The sequence below is a fragment of the Microtus ochrogaster genome, chromosome 8 (genome assembly GCF_000317375.1).
Source record: "Microtus ochrogaster isolate Prairie Vole_2 chromosome 8, MicOch1.0, whole genome shotgun sequence".
Lineage (NCBI taxonomy): Eukaryota > Metazoa > Chordata > Mammalia > Rodentia > Cricetidae > Microtus > Microtus ochrogaster.
The window spans coordinates 75,246,162-75,262,656 of NC_022015.1; the positions used below are offsets into that span (position 1 = coordinate 75,246,162).

Here is a 16,495-nt window from a genome sequence, read left to right on the forward strand (position 1 = left end):
CTAGGGGCTGGAGAGATGGCTCAGTGGTTAAGAGCATTGCCTGCTCTTCCAAAGGTCCTGAGTTCAATTCCCAGCAACCACATGGTGGCTCACAACTATCTGTAAAGAGGTCTGGCACCCTCTTCTGGCCTTCAGGCATACAGACAGAATATTGTATACATAATAAATAAATATTAAAAAAAAATAATGTTTACTCCAAAGCCACAGAGAAACCCTGTCTCGAAAAACCAAAAAAAAAAAAAAAAAAAGCTGTGGCTGGGGAGATGGTATGGTAGCCACACAGTGCTGTGGTCTGAATTCTGACCACCAGCACCCACATAGAAGCCTGGCTTGTCTGCATATACTTGTAACCCTGTAGGGGACCAAGCAGAGGTTCAAAATGATCTTTCAAGTTTATTAGCCAGCCAGCCTACCTGAATTGATATGTTCCAGGTTCAGCAAAAGTCTCTGCCTTAAAAAATAAAGGTGGCCAGGCAATGGTGCTGCACTTTGGGAGGCAGAGGCAAGCAGATCTCTGAGTTAAAGGCCAGTCTGGTTTACAGAGTGAGTTCTAAGACAGCCAAGGTTACACAGAAGAGACCCTGTCTCAAACAACTGCTCCAAAGAGTAGGGGTTGGAGAGATGGCTCAATGGTTAAGAGCACTGACTGCTCTTCCAGAGGATCTAGGTTCAATTCCCAGAACCTATATGGTGGCTCACTACCATCTGTTAACTCCAGTTCCAGGGATCCCTCTTCTGCAGTCTGAGGGTACTGTACACACATGGTGCATAGGCAAAACACCCATACACATAAAATAAAAATAAAATACATTAAAAATCCATTTTAGAAATAAAATATCTGAGTGTGGGCAGCAGCAGCACAGTGGGTTGCAGGGCCAGGGAGGGGAGTGAAAACAGCAGTGGCGGCTTCCAGAGACAATGGCAAGAAGTTCTTCTGGGCACCCGTGTCACAGCCAGCCTCCAGTGCCAGTCTCTGTACACAATACGGAGCCACAGTGATGACCTAAGGTGCGTCAGAAGAGCCTGCACCTAGAGGAGTGGCCACTTGAGCCTTAGGCCCCCCTGCATCTAGAAGATCAATAACCGGAGGCAGCTCTGCTCTGCCTCCAACTAGAGGAGCAATCAACAAAGCCATAACCCCAACTACACCAACTGGAGAAAGAGAGGCCCCTGAAGAACAAGCGCCACCTTAAAGAAGACATTAAAAACTCCCTTAAAGGAACAGGAGAATTCTGAGAAGAGGAAAGAGTCAGTCTACAGTTGTGACCCAGCCACAGAAGAAGCAAGATGAGAATCCCTTGCTGAAGCAAGATGAGAATCCCTTGCTGACAAAGATACCAAGCCACGTGGCTAAAATAGACAAGAATAATGAGTTAATGTAAGATGTAAGAATTAGTTAATAAGAAGCCTGAGCTAAAAGACCAACCAGTTTATAATTAATGTAGGCCTCTTGTGTGTTTATTTAGGACCGAATGGCTGCAGGGCCAGATGGGACAGAAACCTCAGTCTTTCACATCACCCTTTACAATAGCCACAAATATTATAAAATATCTTGGGTGTAACTCTAACCAAACAAGTGAAAAATCTGTATGACAAGAAGAAAACATTAGAAAATGGAAAGATCTCCCATGCTCTTACATAGGTAGGATTAACATAGTAAAAATGGCAATCTTACGAAAAGCAATTTATAGAATCAATGAAATACCCAGCAAAATTCCTCACAGACCTCAAAAGGACAATACTCAATTTCATATGGAAAAACAAAAAAAAAAAACCAGGATAACCAAAACAATCCTGTGCAATAAAGGAACTTCTGGAGGCATCACCATCCCTGACTCCAAACTCTACTACAGAGCTACAGTTATGAAAATAGCTTGGTATTGGCATAAAAACAGACAGGAGGAACAATGGAATAGAATTGAAGACCTGGATAGCAATTCACACACCTACAAACACCTGATTTGTGACAAAGAAGTTAAAATTATAAAATGAAGAAAAGAAAGTATATTCAACAAATAGTGTTGGCATAACTGGATGACAACATGTAGAAGAATGAAATAGATCTATATCTGTCACCATGCATAAAACTCAAGTCCAAATGGTTCAAAAACCTCAACATAAAAACAACCACACTGAACCTCAGAGAAAACAAAGTGGGAGGTACACTTGAACGCATTGGTATAGGAGACCAGTTCCTAAATATAACCCCAGTAGCACAGACACTGAGAACAACAATTAATAAATGGAACCTCATAAAACTGAGAAACTTCTGTAAAGCAAAGGACATGGTCAACAAGACAAAATGGCAGCCTACAGAATGGGAAAAGATCTTCACTAACCACATAGAAGACTGATATCCAAATTACAAAAAAAAAAAAAAACTCAAGAAACTAGACATCAAAAGAACAAATAATCGAATTAAAAAAAATGGAGTACAGACCTAAGCAGAGAACTCTCAACAGAGGAATCTCAAATAGCTGAAAGACACTTAAGGAAATGTTCAAGTTCCTTAGCCATCAGAGAAATGCAAATCAAAACAACTCCGAGATACCATCTTATAACTGTCATAATGGCCAAGATCAAAAATACTGAAGACAGCTTATGCTGGAGAGGATACGGAGTAAGGGGAACAACACTCCTACATTGCAGGTAGAAATGCAAACTTGTACAGCCCCTTTGGATATCAGTATGGTGATTTCTCAGAAAGTTAGGAATCAATTTACCTCAAGATCGAGCAATACCACTTTTGGGAATATACCAGAAGGATGCTCAATCATACCACAAGGACATTTGCTCAACTATGTTCACAGCAGTATTATTCGTAATAGTAAAAATCTGGAAACAACCTAGATGCCCCTCAACTGAAGAATGGATAAAGAAAATGTGGCACATTTACATAATGGAGTACTACTCAGTGGTAAAAAAATGACATCTTCAAATTTGCAGGCAAATGGACAGAACTAGAAAAGAAAAAACACACAGTGAGATAATTGAGACCCAGAAAGACAAATATAGGAAGACCAGAAAGGCAGCCAAGCCACTAGAGAGCTCTGAAATCTTCAGACTGAAAGAGAGCGAGTTCCTGTCTCATCCCACTTTATATTCCTCTCTAGTGCTGGGATTAAAGGCGTGCACCACCACGGCCTGGCCTCTGTGTGGCTGCTGGGATTAAAGGCAAGTGCCACCACTGCCTGGCCTATATGACTGACTAGTATTGCTGTTTTGTGTTCTGATCTTCAGGTAAGCTTTATTTATTAAAATACTGATGAACTATCACTACATATTCTCTCATAAGTAGATATTAGACATATAACAAAAGATGAAAAGCCTACAGTCCACAACCCCAGAGAACCTGGACAACAAAGAGGACCCTAAAAGAGACATACACGGATCCACCTATGAAGGAGAAAAAGAGAAGCTCTCCTAAGTAAATTGGGAGCATGGGGGGTAGGGGGTAAGGAGGAAGGGGAGAAGGGGAGAAGGGAGGGAGGAAAGGGAGTGGGGAGAAATGTATAGCTCAATAGAAAACAAAAGATTTTTAAAAAGTAAAAAAAAAAATCCAGGCAGATGCCTGGAAGCACACCCAGGTGGCTTCCATGAACATGTATTTACACACACAGGCACACGCTTGCACTCACAATGCTTTACTCCTTTCACTGGTCTCAAGGGCCCACCTACTGCAACAGATGCTGTTGCTGCACTTGGGTAAGCCAGGTGATGTCCTTCCACCCAGGAATTTCCATTATACTGACTGAGATGAACTCAAACCAAAACCAACCCCTACATTCTATAAAGAGGACACCCAAGCTCTGCAGAAAGTGGGTCACATCCCCAGAGAAGTAAGAATTGTAACACGCTAAGCCTGACCAGTTCAGTCATCTGTCCACTCAAGAGCAGGCCAAAGGAAAAGAACCTAAGTATTTTAAAGTATGGAATACTTTATTTTTTATTGGGAAAAGATCTTATGTAACCCCTGTTGGATTTGAACCCCTGATAAGAGCTACTTCCACCTAGCAAGTATTGGGATTACTTATATTGGGCTTGAAACAGTGGGACCTCAGTGCAAAGGTTGCGCCCCCAAACTTTTATTTAACTTTAAAAAAAAAATTAGAGTGTTCTTTAATTTGCAGAAAGAGCACAGAAATAAACTCCTTCAAGGGTTGAGGCTTGTTATCTTTCTAACCTGAGCAAGGCTCTTCCAGATGCCTTAAGGCCCCAGTTTTTTGTATCTTCGGGGAAACTGAGCTGGTGGGGGCAGCACAGGGCATCCATTAGTCTGACTGGCCACATACCTGGCACTTGCTGGGATTCCTTCATCTCCAGGATATCTCTGATGTAGAGTTTTGCAAAGGCTAGAAACACAGGATCCAAACCCCAAAAGAGGGACGGGATCTCTTCTTCCCTTGAACTGGATTCACACTGCATCAAGAGGCTGGGTTGTGGCATCCCCTAACCCTGAGAAGTACGCTTCAGAGCCAAGGCTCTATAAGAGACATAAAAATAAGTTTTCAGAGTGTTCAGTGTGGGTGAGGATTATCCAGAAGTTTTAGGAAGGTAAAACAGGGCCTTGGCACCCCGTCAAGCTCTATGCCTTGCGGGTGAAAAAGGAGGCTTTGTGTGTGAGGCTCATTCCCACGAAATACCAACTCAGAACCAGTCAAACACCAAAGTTTCTTTCCATAGAAAGCATCTGCTAGCCCAGGCTGGCCTTAATCTAGTTGTGTCGTTGAGGATAACCTTGAACTACTGATCCTCCGGCTTCCTCCTCCAGTGCTGGGAGTACAGGCGTGCACAGACTCGCCTGCTTTATGCAGTGCTGGGGATTGAACGCAGGGTTTCGTGCACGCTAGGCAAGTGCCCTCTACAACCGAGCTACAACCCCAGAGCCTAAGCACTCACTCTTCACTTTGGGGATAACCATCCACACAGGCGTACCCCAAAAAGAGCTTTAACAAATGAGTCCGGAGAGTAATGGCGCCCGTGTGGCCAGGGATTTGGGTCCTGGAGATGGGTCTATTCACGCTTCGACCTTTCACCTTCCGAGAAGAGCAGAGGAAGGAAAAGGAAACAAAATTCAAGCAGTTTGCAGCCCTTCCCGAAGCAGGAGCAGTTGGACAAGATTGCCGCCACAGTTCCGGTTACGAAAAGGAACGAAGTTCGGACGTAGCACAGTGCAGCCGGCGCATTTCCTTCCCGCCACCGCGCCGAGCTACCGCCAACCCCTCCGCTCAGCCCCTCCCGCTGAGGCCACGCCCCGACGTCTGCTGGGCGACCACGCCCACCACTGCGCATAGGCTCCGCCCACGCAGTCTTTCAGGTCGGAGCCCAGCGCAGGCTCTCCTGGGGCCTCGGCGCTGGCTTCAGGACTGACTAATCCGGGAGATTCTGGAGCCAGCCCAGGAATTCCTGCAACTCAAATCCCGCCTTCGAAGTCAACGTTTGTCGCTTCGATTTCCTCTGACAGTTCCTAGGAATTGGGACGGGATCAAACCTTTTTTTTTTTTTTAATTAGAGGAGGGGGTTACCCTAACTTATTAAGCCAACAAACAACAAAATGAAGCAATGGAGTATTTTACATGTTTCTTCACAGCTAGTAAATGACCCACTGACACGCCGTTGGGTGTCCCGCTTGCAGATGTTAGGATTTAAACTTGAGACCAGAGTGGATGTGAGTGAGGTCTTGTCTCTAACGGAAACCATTCCTGTAAGACAGAATACGGTTTGTCTCCTTTCCACTTCCGTAAGGTTTAGTCTGGGGTGTTGTACATTTAAGAACTCTTGAGAGCCTGGCGTTTTTGCAAACCATGACCACCTTGATGGAGCCCTGTCCACAGCGGTTTTGCTCCTATAAATAAAGAAGCTGTGTCACCACAACGCAGGAAATGGTGAGAGTTCTTCCTACCTCCTAGGGACTCTGACACGACAGGGGGGGGGGGGGCAGGTCACTCACTCCAACGGTAAAAGAGGCAGGTGGCCAAAGAGATCATTGCTAAACTATCAGAGAAAGAACTTCATGGGTTGGAATGGAAACTGTGTGTCATTAGAACCACGGCATCCAGTTACCACCCTGGCCACAGAACGAGTTGAAAAATATAGTAGCTCCCAGAGTCTATGGCACTTAACAGCTGGGTCTGTGGAGTTCAAGATCTGTTTAAGTCAAAACCCTCTCTACTAGAACAGGCTCTCCCCAAGGAAACACAGCTGGTAGGACTAAGGCTCCCAGTTTACCTGTCAGGTAGAGACAGACAGGTTGGGTGACATTCTCCAGACAGCACACGTCTGCTCTAGGGTGGGACCTGAGAAGAAAAGGGCTCTTAGATGTGCTCAGAACCTGAGGTGTTTTCAGGAATGGCTCTTAGGGCTCTCAGGGACAGAGTGCTGGGTAAGAGCTGTTGGGGACTGGGTTTACTGCCAACCTCAGGGAGGGCCACACCCAGTGGTAGAAATAGAAGCAGAGTCCCCTGCTGTCATCTTTTACAGAGATGGAAGGACACTTTGGAGGGGAGTGCACCTCTTCTTGATCGGAGCCCCAAACCTTCGGAGTACCTGGTGGTAAAGAAGCTGAAGGTGGGACGTATAGTAGGATTTCCGGTTGCAGAACCCCAGTGAGCGATTCAGGGAAGCTTTGTAAAGATCCCAGGCTCCCAGGAATCATCAGTGGGTGCTCCCAGAATCAGTAGCCTTGCAGGCCCCAGCACAGCACCCCACAACACCCAAAGCAGACATTTAAAAAGCCAATGCTAGGGAACCTTTCTTTTGACTTCTTGGCATGAAATAACTTGAGTTTTATAGACATTGTTTTGAAAGATCATATAATTCTCTCCTGAAAGTGAAGATTCTAGCAGATTCTTGAAAATAGTGAGTTTGAACTGTCTGTGTCAAAACCTGAACACTCAAACTAGCCTTCTTTAACTGTGGTTCTCAAGTAGAGCAGGGTTTCCTCTACCTGAAAGCTCAAACTAGCCTGCTTTAACTGTGATTCTCAAGTAGAGCAGGGTTTCCTCTACTTGCCCATGATTTTCTCTTTGAAGTTCATAGCTGATCAAGATTTTTCTTCTTGACCAAACCTTAATCAGGCTCCTCTCAGCTAGGCCTCAACCTTGGCCTATAAAGATCTGAACAAATGCTAGCAAGATTCACAACAGCCCAAGGCGGCATTCTAGTGCCCAGTTCTCCTTAAGATGCCCGAGAAAATCCAGACTGCAGAAGAGTTGTTTGTTCTAGCTGACACAACCCCAGGGAGCCATCTCCCAGTCTCTGTGGGAGGGCAGGAGCCTGAATACCACAGGCAACAGTTCTGATTAGTTTCACGTGGGCTACACCCCCTTCACACTTCACACTTGGTTAAAATGTCACTGCTGAAGCCTGGGTTCCTTTCCTCAGTCCCTAACGTTTCCACTAATGTCACACTGTGTTTATCTTTGCTACAATAAAGAGGACTTACCCTGAGGGCATCTTCAGTTTCTCAGCATCCCTGGAGCTCTCTCTGTATGCTTTGGCACTGGGTGTGGAAGAATACTAAGCATGTCCCTGGAGCAAACAGAGTGATGCATGAGATAGTAACTAAAGCAAGGGCTGGGGTGTACCCCAGTGCTAGGGAATAGCATGCCCAACGTCCTGGGTTCAATCGGCAGCACCGGAAGACAAAAACAAAATCCCCCCCCCCCCCAACAACAACAAAAACAAACAAGAAGCCAACCTGTGGCTTCGGAGTGTGTGGCCTGGGTTATAACTGCTCTGTGAATCATGGGAGGCTAGTGGAGGGGGCTCATTCAATGAGATAATGCGGTATAGTGACAGAAGAAAGGAAGCAAGAAACATAAGAACTATTTTTTGTGTTCACGGTGGAGGCAGCATGCAAACCGGGCTTTTTAAAATGGAGGAGCTGTTCATTCCTTAGGTTCGTTCTATCAAGGACTGTACTAGACACAGGGAAAGAAGGAGACAGGGTTGGGGTGGGGAATAAGACAAGCCCTCGTGGAGCTTCTGAGAAACCAGAGAAAAGACGGTGGACAAAGGAACATAAATAAAATAAGTACGGTGGTCACTGCTTAGGAGGAGATAAGAAGTGTCGTGTTTGCACCTCATGTATACAGTCTATTTTCATCAGATAAGATGACCGGGGTCTGGGGCTGGGACCTGCAAGATAAGGGGTCAGTAGCATCAAGGACTAAGAGCTTTCAGGGGCCATAGTCAGGACAAGGGGCAGGGCTGCAAAGGACTTCCTTGTTCTAGGAGCAGGCAAGAGTGAGGGAGTGTGGCAGCTGCCCAGTAGGAGGCAGGCAGAAAGCAAGGCAATGCAGGTTTGTGGGCAATTAACACAACAGCCGGGCTGGAGAGGGTAGGGAGGCCAAGGGTTGAGCCAGGTTCTGAAAGCGTGGATAAGCTTCTAGCTTCACTTCCTGTAAACGATGCAATGGTGTTGCTTTTGATCAGGGGGATGATCTAACAAGTTAAAATACCAGGGCCTTTGAGAACTCAGCAGGTAAGGGTGCTTGCCTGACAACCTGAGTTCAATCTCCAGGACCCAGCCAGAAGCTGACTTTTGACTCACAGGCACAGCCCCACCCTCTCCTAAATAAATAAATGTAAGACAAAACAAAAACATTAGGACCACTTGCCACATTTGGCACACTACAAAAATATGTATGTTTAAAGTGTTCTTTACCCAATGCACTGAATTAATCCTGAAATTTGTATCTTAGGGCTATCCACCAATTGGTGGTGAAGGAGCTAAACTAAGATACTGGGGGACCTATTTCAGTGGTCTCACCTATTCTACCCCTGTATCATTTTCCCTGTGAGTTCTGAGCGCTCCCTCTCCCTCTCTCCCCTTCTTCCTCTTTCCCTTTCTCCTCCTCCCCCCTCTACCTCCCTCTCTCTCCTTCCTCCCCCTCTACCTTCCTCTCTCCCTCCTTCTATTTCTATTTGCCCCTCCTTTCTCTCCCCCTTTTCTTCCCCCTCTCTTTCCTTCTCTCTCCCCTCCCTTTTTCTCTCCCTCCCTCCCTCTTTCTCCCTTTTCTCCCTCTTCCCCCTCTCTCTTCCTCCCTCTCTCCAACCACCCCCCCCTTTCTAGCTTATTTCCACTTTGAGAAAAGGCTTCTCTGAAGACCTCCACCCCTTTAATTTCTGCCCTGTGGCTCACAGCCTCCATTCAAGGAATGGAGCTCCTTGAAGGAATTCTGGGCACTCCCTATGTACACTTCCTGATGGTGGCTGTCCATTCCAGCCCACAATGATCTGACTCACTAAGCTCAAACAGACCCGGTCCAGCCCACCACTCCACTGAAACTGCTCTCCTAAGGTTAGCAATCATAAAAAACAAACAAACAAACAAAAAACACAAAACTAAAAGACGTTAGCAATTTTTTCAAAATTTATTCAAACTCTCAAATGCAAAGGCTCCTCTCCTTATCATTCCCACTGTAGCCGTGTTTTTTTTTTTTTCTAGACGTGGATGTTGAGTTCTCTCCTACCCCTTTGACTTCCTGGGTGCGTCCTTTCTGACTTCCCTTGGATCTTCTTGTTGCTTTGCTTTATTCTTGTCTTCTGTTGATCTTTACAGCAGCCTGCCTGCCTCACCCTGCGCACACTGAGAAGCCTCCTTCGGATCTAGAACTCAACCGTGCCGGTACTCCAGTGACTCTGCTCTTTATACCCAGCTCTTCCTGAGCCCCACATGTCATGTCAACTTCAGAGGACTCTGATGGTACCTCAGCCTCAGCCTTGCCCTGCAACTGCTTCCTAGCCCGCTCTGTTTCTCTCCTCCCTACCAAGGTGAATGCCAGCCTCATCTGCCAACTTGGTAAGTAAGAAACCAGGAAGACATCAAGGGCAGGCACCTCACCCTCTATCACTCTGAGATGCAATCTGTCACAAATCCAATTCTGCTTGTAAAATGTGTTCTCCACCTTAGCTCTCTCCTGTCCAGTGATCATAGGAATGCTGACATCCCCATCGGACTAGCTCCTGTACCTCCAGCCTTTCCTGCCTCCTTCCATCATCTATGCTATACCACAGATGCTCTTCATAAAATGCAGGTTAGACAAGGTTAGTTCCTCGTCTAAAATCTCTCGGTGGCTTTATGTGGCTGGCAGAAGTTTCTCATTGCCCGCATTTCATGCCAGTCTCTCGCAGCCTGGTCAGGACGTCCTTCTCTAGACCCGTCTCCCACAGAGCCCCATGGCTATGCCACACTGCAGCTACCATCTCCACATGCTGGTCTGAGGAGTGGACTCCAAACTCAGCACCCACTGGGAACATCTGAGAGAGGAGCAGAGTGGGTAAAGTTTGAGTGCTACTGGGTAAGAGTGGGGAAACACACTGAAGGCATTTGGAACACACAATTTCTGGACGATATCAAGCTGCCTTTTGCCCCTCCCCTTCCTTCTGGGATGTCAATCACATATGAGCTCTAAAAATAACTGTTCTACATGTACAGGGGATACAGAAAAAAAAGCCAAACCTGTTATATGTTTGGCATATAGCAGGCATAGAAAAGCTCTGTTGAGCCAAGCACACAAACACCCGATCACTGTGTGTTGAATGAAGTGTATCTTGGCAGTGCAGGGTGGAGACCTGAGTTATACGATCAGGGGAAAGTAACTCTGTCCTCACTTCTTTTAGTGACCTGGCCTGTCACTAAAGTGTGCCTCAGTTTCACCCTCCCATAGTTTGAGCTTAGCTGTTCTGTGCATAAACACGTTCTATCTTCTTGATATATTAACCCTTAGCTCCCCACTTTGTCTCTAATGAGATGACTTATCTTAAAGTTCATTTTGGGGGATAGAGAGATGGCCTTAGAGGGTAAGCCTGCTAGATGCTAGTGTGAGGACCCGAGCCGAATCCCTGGCACCCATAAAAATGCTGAGCAAGGCTGCATGCGCCTGTAACATTTTAGCTTCCGCATGGTTTTCCACGGTTTTAAACGTTGAAAAGAACATCAAGGATAAAAAAAGAGAGGAATTTTTTGTTTGTGATTTTTTTTCCTCCTTGTCTGTTTGAGGATTCACCTCCATTATGAATGCTGCGGTGTTGTCTAGACCAGCAACCTGATGCCAACTTCAGAGGAAAGGCATAGTTACTGATGTTCTTCAACCTGGGGCAGCAACGGTCCATAGGAGAGAACTCTGGAAGAGACCAACCAAAATACCAGGTGTCATCTCTGTGTGTGGATTCAGACCCCACTTTGGTTGTGGCAAGATAATCGGCTTTGGCAGGGTTTAGGATTCCTTGAATTATGCCAAGAAAAATAAGCCCAAACACAGACTTGCAAGACATAGTTCTATAAAAAGAGAAAGAGTTTAGAAAACACTGCAAAGAGGCAAGAACAGGCTAAAGAAGGCGGGGTCGGTGGGTGGGGAGTAGGATGACCGCAAAGGCCCAGGGTGGAGGGACCTGAGACGGGCGATGACCTCATCTGCAGGGACATTTCTAAGCCGAGGACTAATGACCTGGGCAGTGTTAACAAAAACAGAGTTTTGTTGTTGTTGCTTTTTGTTTTTCAAGACAGGCTTTCTCTGTGTAACTTTGGAGCCTGTCCTGGAACTCTCTCTGTAGCCGAGGCTGGCCTCGAACTCACAGATACTACCCACCTCTGCCTCCTGAGTGCTGGGATTCAAGGCGTGTGCCACCACTGCCCAGCCAAGAAGAGATTTTTAAGCAGTACATCCCAGGACAATGCTGAGCATGGCTTGGTGGTGGGTTGTGGTAGTTTGACAAAAAATGACCCCCAAAGGGAGTGTTACCACTACAGGTGTGGCCTTGTTGGAGGAAGTGTGTCACTGTGAGGGTGGGCTTTGAGGCCTATTTCTCAAGCTTCTCTCAGTGTGAGAAGTCAGTTGACTTTCTGTTGGATGCAAGATGGGACTCTCAGCTCCAGCACCATGTCTGCCTGCATGCCACCATGCTCCCCATCATGATAATGGACCGAGCCCCTGAAACTGTAAGCAAGCAATTAAATGTTTCCTTTATAAGATTTGCCATGGTCATGAGGTCTCTTCAAAGCAATAGAAACCCCCACTAAGACATGTGTGAACTTATATGACGATCACCTGTGTTCTACATTATGCCTGATCAGTTGAGGCTCACACTGCATTTCACCAAGGGTAAAGGGTCCCATTGTTACTGGCAGTTTATGAGTGGGTTCCACGAACATCCCCTCTCCTGGTAAAACAGGGCTTCTGTGCCAGGGCTGGCAGCACTACCACTGCCCTAAAAGTTACCAGCTATAGTGAATTCACCTGGCGGAAATCACCTGATTCTTCTTATATTTATCTTGCTATGCTGCCACACATATCAGAAAGCATTTGGAGCTGGGAAAACACTAGGCTTTGGAAAAATTGGATAAATAATGATGATGATGGGCCAGAATAAAGTGATAAAAGAAAATGCTGAAAAAGAAATCAGAACTTAACTTTTCAGGCAAGGCGCTGACAAAAGGCTTGCGATCTTGGCCAAATAAATCCTGCGTGGATGCAACCTGCAGGAGTCAGTGGTCGCCTTCACCATGCAAGTCTAGAGACTTAACTTAGGTGGCCAGGCTTAACAGCAACAGCCTTTCCCTGCTAAGCCTACCAATATATTATGTTTCAATAAAATATTTTTCAACTTATATCCTTAGTATTTGAAGTTGAATTTTTAATTTATCTTTGTTATTTTTAATGATGTATGTATGTGTTTGCCCATGTGTACGGATGTGCACTTGAGTACAGTTCACAGGGAGGTCAGAGGCATAGGGTCCCCTTGGAGCTGGGAGGTTGTTAGCCACCAGATGTGAATGCTGAGACTTGAACTCTGGTCCTCTGGAAAAGTAGTCCTGGTTCTTAACTGCTGAGCCATCTCTCCAGGCCTGGAAGTTGCATTTTAAGTTGAGAGAAAATAAAAAGTGAACGTGTTACATGTGTAAGACCTTGCATTTTGTGTTACTGTCACTTAGTGGAGTAGATTGTTTTCACGGTAACACAATGTAAGAGAAGAGATGTAGCTCCATGCAATACTTACCTTCACTGTTTGACAGGGGCCGTGGGCTTGGGCAATTGTCGATGCCATATGCCTTAGCATCCCGCTGGACAACTGAATAGAATTTTGTATTTCTTATCACTTTATAGTTCTCCCAAGGACTGCTTTCAATCACAGAAAAAAATTAATTCCCAAATGGTGTTAAAGACACCACATTCCAGAGGCTAATTAACAACACACTTCAGCGAAGATTGAACCGCTATCACGCTGACTCCTTTAAGAGCAGATTAGTTGGAGTGATAGTATTTGTGGGAGCGTTTAGTGTTATATTAGCCTGATGGGGAACAGCTGCTCTGGCCCTGATGATTAAACTAGGAAGGGGGTGGGGCGTGGAGTGCTGTCAAAAGCAGGAGACCTTGCAGAGCCCAAAGGAAGACAACTAATTAGCTTGCCCCCAACCTAGAGACTGCGCTCATCTTCTCTGTATTTCTTTACATGCATAGATTTTTTTTCCCAAGCTCAAACCAAGCCTGGCCCCCAGTTAGACCCTTCCAGCTGATGCTGGCTGATACCTCTCCCCATAGCATCTCTGCTGACAACTTCTCACACTCAGTGCTTACTTACGCTACGGATGCGGACCTGGTCCCCCGAACTCCATGACAACCTCTGCTGACAACATCTCACGCTCAGTGCTTACTCTCTGCGTAATTATGCTACAGATGCAGACCTGGTCCCCCGAACTCCATTAAGTTATGTAAAGACATAATTTTTGTTCTATATTCTAACAGCATGAGGAATGATAGAACAAAACTTAATTTAAAAAAATCATTGTCCGGGGCTGGAGAGATGGCTCAGTGGTTAAGAGAGCTCACTGCTCTTGTTAAGGACCCGGTTTGGTTCCCAGTGCCCACATCAGGAGGCTCACAACCACTGTAACTCCAGGTCCAGGGGATCCGGCGCATTCTGGTCTCCATGAACGCCTGTACACACGGGTGCGCATTCTGGTCTCCATGAACGCCTGTACACATGGGTGCGCATTCTGGTCTCCATGGACACCTGTACACACAGGTGTACATAAACTCGTGCAGGCACACAATGCAATAAGTTAATACATATTCTTAATAACTGTCCAAAGAGCAGTGAAATTATGTGTAGATCTATTCTAGTATCCTTTCTTCTTTTCAATGTTTTGAAAATTCGCTTGACTGCAGGATAGCCAGGCTAAGAAAAAAAAAACTTAGAATGAGCAGCTGAAGTGATGGCTTGGCCAGCTCAGAGCACTGACTGCTCTTCCAGAGGACATAGGCTTGATTCCTAGACCCCAGCAGTGGGTCACAGTGGTGCCACTCCAGTCCCAGGGAACCTGATACGGCATACAAGGCTCTCTTCTGTCTTTCTCAGGTGCTGCACACATGTTGCGCACAGACATACATGCAGGCAAAACACCATACACACGAAAATAAAATATTAAAAATGCAGAATGTTCAGTTCAACTTGAGATTCTAACCACCACCAACAAAAATCTCTTTCATAACTTACATGTGTTTTATTATGCTCTTACTTATAGTGTTAATACCTATTTAATTTACTCATATACTTTGTAATAATCTTACAGTCATTGCTTAACAGCAAAAAGGATATATAATGAGAAATGCATTATATTTTTTATGCTTCTTCCTTGTAAAGGTCACAGAGTATCTGTACATAAACTAAGATAGTTGTGACATCATTGGGAGATAAATATTTTTCTCCTGTTTCCTTACTTCCTTCCCTCCTTTCTTCTCTCCTTCCCTCCTTGAGACAGGGTTTCACTGTGTAGCCCTGGCCGTTTTGAAACTCCGTCTGTAGACCAGACTGGCCTCAAACTCACAGAGATCCGCCTGCCTCTGCCTCCCGAGCACTGGAATTAAAGGCGTGCACCACCACCCAGCTTGTTTCTAGTTTGCTTAATTTGGTCTTTTAACTGCTCATAACTTGACTTATTTGGGCAGTTTCTACTCTTCTTATGCCGGGGACCTGACTTAAGAGGTGTGGCTATTTCTGTCGGGTGACTCACTGATGATGACATGTCAGATAAAGTCACAGATATTCTAATAGCCTTTTGTAGTGACACTATGTCTTACTCTTCACCCGACGCTGCAGAATCATTGCCACTAACACAACATCTACTGATACGTATTCACTGTCACCAGGAACTTCATTGGGAAACTTGTAGCACACATCAGTATTTTAAGGTTTGACTCCTGGAGTGGCTGAACAGCCCATTGTACTGAGGACAGTTTCAGTGTTGGCTTGGTATTTTCATGTCCAAAGCTAGGTCTCAGTCCTGGATGCCCCTAACCACTTTAGCTGTGTGTCTTACTTAGGGTTTCTATTGCTACAACAAAACACCATGAACAAAGAGCAATTTGGGGAGGAAAGGGTTTATTAGGCTTACATCACCTAAGGAAGTCAGGACAGGAACTCAAGCAGGGCAGGATCCTGGAAGCAGGAGCTTATGGAGGGGAGGGGAGGGGAAGAGAGACAAGGGGAGGAGAGGGGAAGGGAGGGGAGGAGAGGGAGCTGCTTACTGGCTTGTTTCCTGTGGTTGGCTCAGCCTGCTTTCTTATAGAACCCAGAACCAGCAGGCCAGAGATGGCACCACCCACCACGGGCTGGGCCCCATCACATTGATCTCTAAATGAGAAAATGCCTTACGGCTGGATGTCAAGGAGGCATTTCCTCAGCGGAGGCTCCTTCCTCTGCTGACTCCAGCTTGTGTCAAGTTGATACAGGAAACCACCCAGTGCACTGTAGCAGATGCCATGACATGTTATCTGTTCAGAGCCAAAACACCGATTTCCATAGCTAATATTTGAGACCTCCTCCGGGGAATTGCTTCACTGGTAGCTATACCCTGTGTTTGACGGCAGGAACCAGGAGCTGTAGTTCCAGTCTGTGACATCCCCAGAGTGGCCAGCGCCCTGCGCTCTGCCTGTGTTTCAGCGGCTTTTCAGTTTAGCTTCTCCGTTTGTCTCTTTGTGCTTCCTCCACCCCCGTGCCGTGGGAGTTCTTGAAAACATAACCCAGTTCCCTTCTGGGCCAATCTCAGTGTCAGAGAATCCAAAGGAAGCCGCCCTAAAGCTGGTAGACAAGATGAAGGGAATATGACAGGATGGGGGCGGTCCCTTGGACATGTCGAGGTGCAGGAAGGACAGTAAAATGGGACAGCAGTCACTGAGCAAGCAGTGCTTGGGAGAGAGACCGAAAGGATTCAGGGTGGTGAATCACCAAAATGTAAGGCTGAGAACAGAAGCCAATTCTGCAGCCAAAGTTCAGATTTCTGAAGAGGAGATCCAGATCTGAGATGACAAAGCACCGAAGGGCAGGGGGACTTATCCACAGTCCTAAGGGAAGGAATGCGATCCTGAGATCCAAGACAAGGACGCAGGCACTGATAACTTCTGAACCTGGACTCCCAGACTTCCTGCGGTCCCTCTCGGCCTACAGAAGGGGCCTCTTCCTCCAGTGTACTCAAGGTTGGTGCTCTTTGCTT

General features: G+C 46.1%; 1 protein-coding gene across 3 annotated transcripts in view; it reads right to left on the bottom strand.

Moving 5' to 3' along the window:
- Positions 1–5,206, bottom strand: part of Stn1 (STN1, CST complex subunit) — a 39,434-nt gene extending 34,228 nt beyond the window's left edge. For 2 of the 3 annotated variants that reach the window (XM_013348132.2, XM_013348131.2), the window contains exon 1: positions 4,293–5,200. In XM_013348132.2, coding sequence (XP_013203586.1) covers positions 4,293–4,446 — 154 coding nt within the window. In that variant the 5' untranslated portion in view covers positions 4,447–5,200. Of the gene's footprint in view, positions 1–4,292 lie in introns of all 3 variants that reach the window. The other variant, XM_013348133.2, reaches the window with a different exon arrangement.
- Between the last annotated feature and the right edge of the window lie 11,289 nt (positions 5,207–16,495).